Source organism: Medicago sativa, chromosome 4, assembly GCF_051527215.1.
Source record: "Medicago sativa cultivar Bolivia chromosome 4, Bolivia_mono, whole genome shotgun sequence".
Lineage (NCBI taxonomy): Eukaryota > Viridiplantae > Streptophyta > Magnoliopsida > Fabales > Fabaceae > Medicago > Medicago sativa.
Genome location: NC_140752.1, coordinates 14,066,760 through 14,071,524, shown reverse-complemented (window position 1 = coordinate 14,071,524; position 4,765 = coordinate 14,066,760). Strand labels below are relative to the sequence as shown.

The 4,765-nt window shown below is 48.7% G+C and overlaps 1 protein-coding gene across 1 annotated transcript; it reads right to left on the bottom strand.

Moving 5' to 3' along the window:
- Positions 1-1,731: 1,731 nt before the first annotated feature.
- Positions 1,732-4,522, bottom strand: LOC146926524 (uncharacterized). Its single transcript, XM_085706925.1, has 3 exons — positions 4,198-4,522; positions 3,952-4,142; positions 1,732-3,909 (listed from the first exon to the last, which is right to left on the bottom strand). The coding sequence occupies exons 1-3, from the start codon at positions 4,520-4,522 to the stop codon at positions 1,732-1,734; spliced, it is 2,694 nt and encodes an 897-aa protein (XP_085563051.1).
- Between the last annotated feature and the right edge of the window lie 243 nt (positions 4,523-4,765).

The window sequence follows — 4,765 nt, the reverse complement described above, 5'->3', positions numbered from 1 at the left end:
CTGCCCATTAGCCTGCGGATGGATTACTGAAGCGAAGTTCGTTTGGATTCCTAAGTGCTTGCAGAAGTCTATTACCGTTGAGCTTGCGAACTGTGTTCCGTTGTCCGATACTATGTATTTGGGGAGCCCGAAACGACAAATAATCTTTTTCCAGTAGAATTTCTTGACCCTTTCGGCTGTTATTTTGGCGACTGCTTCCGCCTCGATCCATTTGGTAAAGTAGTCCACGCCAACGATAAGAAACTTCAGCTGTCCTGGGGCGAGAGGAAAAGGTCCGACTATGTCAACCGCCCATCTGTGGAAGGGCCACGGAGAATATACAGAGGTTAGCTCCTGGGCTGGGGCGTGTTTTTTGTCGGAGAATCTTTGGCACTTGTCGCATTTTTTTACGAAGTCTGAACTGTCCTGAAGCATGGTGGGCCAATAGTATCCTGCACGGAGGAGCTTTGGCGCCAGCGCCCGTCCTCCAATGTGGCTGCCACAAACGCCTTCATGTACTTCGAGCAACACTAATTGGGTCTCGTCTTCTCCCAGGCATCGTAGTAACGGATTTGTTCGCCCTCGTTTGTAGAGTTTTCCTGACATGATGACAAATTTGGATGCTCTTTTCCGCACTGTCAGTTCTTCTTCGCTGTTTTTAGGCGTGAATGATCCAGTTAAGTATCTTAGCAATGGTTCCATCCATCCTTCCTTTCCCTCAACGATGTGATGCACGTTTTCGTTATCGGTGCTGGGCGTCGTATTAACTTCTTGGATGACTGTCCTGTTGTTGCCTGGCCGCTTGGTGCTGGCGAGTTTGGCCAGTAGGTCAGCCCTGGCGTTTTGCTCTCGTGGTACGTAGACTGCTTCGAAGAACACAAACCTTTTGGCGAGGTTTTGTACTTTTGCTAAATATTTGATGAGTTGGGGGTCCTTAGTCTGATATTCGCCCGTAATCTGACTCATCACCAGTTGAGAATCACTCTTTGCTCTCAGGTTTTCTGCTCCCATTTCTTGCGCCAAAATCATGCCAGCAATTAGCGCTTCGTACTCCGCTTGATTGTTGCTTGCTTTGAATTCGAATCTGAGGGATTGTTCTATGAGGATATCTTCTGGTCCCTCCAAGACGACGCCAGCCCCGCTCCCTTTTAAATTGGAGGAGCCATCGACGGACAAAAGCCACACAAGTGGGGGGCGTTCTTGTGCAGGTGATGTGAGTTCTACGACAAAATCCGCTAAAACCTGGGACTTAATACTCCCTCTTGGTACGAACTGGACATCGTATTCTGATAGTTCTATGGACCAAGCGACCATTCGTCCAGCTAGGTCTGGCTTTCCGAGGACTTGTTTGATAGGATAATCTGATTTCACCACAATCTTATGACTTTGGAAGTATGGTCGGAGCTTCCTCGCCGTAGTTACCACCGCAAGGGCCAGGCGCTCTAGCTTCTGATATCGTAATTCGGCGCCTTTGAAAACCCTGCTGACAAAATAGATTGGCCTTTCTCCTGCGTCCTAGTCTTCTACCAGGACCGTGCTCATGGCGTTCTCAGAAATAGCCAAGTATAGAAATAGGATGGCACTCGGACTCGGTCGTTGAAGGATAGGCGGACTAGATAAGAACCGTTTGATCTGCTGGAAGGCGTCTTCACATTCTGGCGTCCACTCGAATTTCTCTTTTTTCCTGATGGATGCGAAAAAGGAGAAAGCCTTGTCACCGGCACAAGATAGGAAACGAGACAGCGCGGCTAATCATCCTGTTAGCTGTTGGACCTCTTTGATGCTGGAGGGGCTCCTCATGTTGATCACCGCCTGACACTTGTCTGGATTTGCTTCTATACCCCGTCTCGTCAAGAGGAAACCGAAAAACTTTCCCGCCTGTACTCCGAAAGAACACTTAGCTGGGTTCAACCGAATTCTATACTTTCTTTCTTGGCCCAAAATTTCTTCCAAGTCTTCGGCATGGCTGCGTCCTTCCTTTGTTTTCGCTACCAGATCGTCGATGTATACTTCCAGGTTTCTTCCTATTTGTTGGGCGAAAGCCATGTCCATAGATCTTTGAAAAGTGGCTCCGGCGTTTTTGAGGCCGAAGGACATGACTTCGTAGTGGTAGTTCTTCGTATTGTTTATAAATGCGGTCTTGGGAGCATCCAAGGGGTCCATTCTAATTTGATTGTACCCAGAGTAGGCGTCCATGAAACTCAGAGTCTTGTAACCTGAGGCGTTGTCAATTAGGTGGTCAATGTTCGGGAGTGGGTAAGGATCTTTGGGGCACGCCATGTTTAGGTCGGTATAGTCTACGCACATTCTCCACTTTCCATTTGCCTTTTTTACGAGAACAGTATTAGCCAACCATGTGGGGTACTTGATTTCGCTAATGAAACGGGCGTCTGCTAGCTTCTTTACCTCTTCGTCTACGGTTTTTCTTCTTTCTTCACCCATCTTCCGCTTTCGCTGAACTACTGGTTTTACTCCTGGTTTGATGGATAGGTGGTGGCAAGCGATGTGAGGATCCATCCCTGGCATTTCAGACGGATGCCAAGCGAAAAGATCTAGGTTCCTTCGGAGTAGACCGATGAGGGCGGCTTCCTCTTCTTCACTAAGCGACGTACCAATCTTCGTTGTTTGATGGGCTTCAGGACCGATGGAGATCTCTTTCAGGTCTTCGGTGGGTTCTATTCGCTCTTGTTGGAAATCTTCCCTGGGGTCGAGGTCTATCACGTTGACTTCGTGTGCGACTTCGTCGGCGGTTTTCTTCCGAGTCTTCTGCAGGCGCAGGCTATTGTGGTAGCATTCTCTGGCCAGCTTTTGGTCCCCTTTAACAGTGCCTATTTTTCCGTTATCAAGGGGGTACTTCATGACCAAGAATTTCGTTGATAGGAAACCGCCCAACAGGTTGAAAGCGGGACGCCCAATGATGATGTTGTAGGAACTTGGCGAGTTGACTACAAGATACCGTACGCGAACAGTTTTGGCATGAGACCCGTAACCAAACGTTGTCTTAAGAGTAATGTAGCCTCTGACGTGGACTTGTTCGCCGGTGAACCCCGCCAACGTGCCTCTGAAAGGTTGCAATTGCTCTGGGTCCAGCCCCATTCGATCAAAAATGTCGTAGTAGAGGATGTCAGCTGAGCTCCCTGGGTCTATTAGCACTCTCTTTACATCCCATTTGAAGATTTGTAGTGTGACCACCATGGGATCGTCGTCATGTGGTATGACGTCCTTGTAATCCTTCGTAGTAAAGGATACATCGGGTTCGTGCTCTGGGATTTGCTTCTCATATTCCTGGCAGAGCATGACCTGTCTTACATATCTCTTGCGGGATGAGCTCGATTCTCCTCCTCCAGAGAAGCCCCCAGAAATTGTGTTCAGTGTGTGCCTCTTTCCTTCTGGCGTTCCCTCTTTCTTGTTTTCTCCCTCGTGCTTGTCTTCACCCCGGCGGTCTTGGGTGTATCCCCTCAGCTTGCCATTTTGAATTAACCTTTCGATTTCGCGGCGCAAATGTACGCACAAATCAGTATCATGACCCTTTATTCTGTGATACTTGCACCATTTGTCTTTGTCAGCTCCCATGGTGTTGAACCGTGGTGGGGGTGGTTCCCGAATTAGCTTGGTTTCGTAGATTTCCTTCATGATGCGTTCTGGTCTGGTGTTCAAAGGAGTGAAGTTCTCCGTGCGTGGTCTGTAGGTGTAAGGCGCGTAGTTTCGCTTTTCTGCTCTCTGATAGGGGGCGCGGTCTCTGTTGGAAGGTGGTTGGTAAGGTCGCCGTTCTGTATTGGTCGACGCCCGCTCCTTGGCGTCCCTCGCTTTCTTTTCTGCGTTGCTTTCCTCTCCTTTGATATAGCAATCTGCTCTGGCGATTATTTCTTCCATGGAATCAGCAGGTTTTTGAGCTAGTGACTCGTTGAACTGGCCCGCCCGAAGGCCATTCTAGAAAGCGCCCACAAAAACTTCCTGATTAGGATTAACTACCTTTATAGTTGTTTCGTTGAATCTCGCCAGGTAGTCTCTGAGGGATTCGTTGTGCCCCTGTCGTACGTTGAAAAGGCTGGTGGCGGGAACTTTACGGTGGCGACTTGCAGAGAACTGTTGGATAAGTTTTCTTGTCATATCTGGATAACTGACGATTGAGAATCGGGGGAGGTTCATATACCAGCGTAAGGCTGCATCAGAGAAAGTACCAGCCAATAATTTGCACTTGAGGGAATCAGGAGGTACCAGCCAATAATTTGCACTTGAAGGAATCAGGAGCTCCGACAACGGCCGTGCGAGTGTTGAAGGTCGTGACGTGTTCCATGGGATCGCTTTTCCCATCGAAATTGGAGAGGTGAGGAGGCTTAAAGTTCTCCGGGACTGGTGCGCCCCAAATCTCGGCGGACAAGGGTTGAGGCTCTGGATCGTCCATCTCGCCATGGTTCGATTCATCTTTTTCTTCTTGCTGTTTCTGTTGCATGGTCTCCATCGAAGCCTGTAGGGCCTTGTTGTGCTCTTTTAACTGAGCGAGTTGAGTTCGCATGCTTTCTAATTCTTCGGCTGTTGCCATGATGAGGCTTTTCTCTAAACCGTACGTGAGGTGCGGTTTAGGTTTGGTCGAAAAAGGGAGTTTTGACGATATGGAGGTTTTGTTTCAGGGTGCGGTTTCCAAGTCGTAAAGGGAGTTTTGACGATATGGAGGTTTTGTTTCAGGGTTTCCGAATCACGATTCGCGATCCAGAAACGTGGTCAAGGTTAGTTTTACCTTTTCCCACAGACGGCGCCAACTGTACTTGCCAAAAAGTACGGTAAG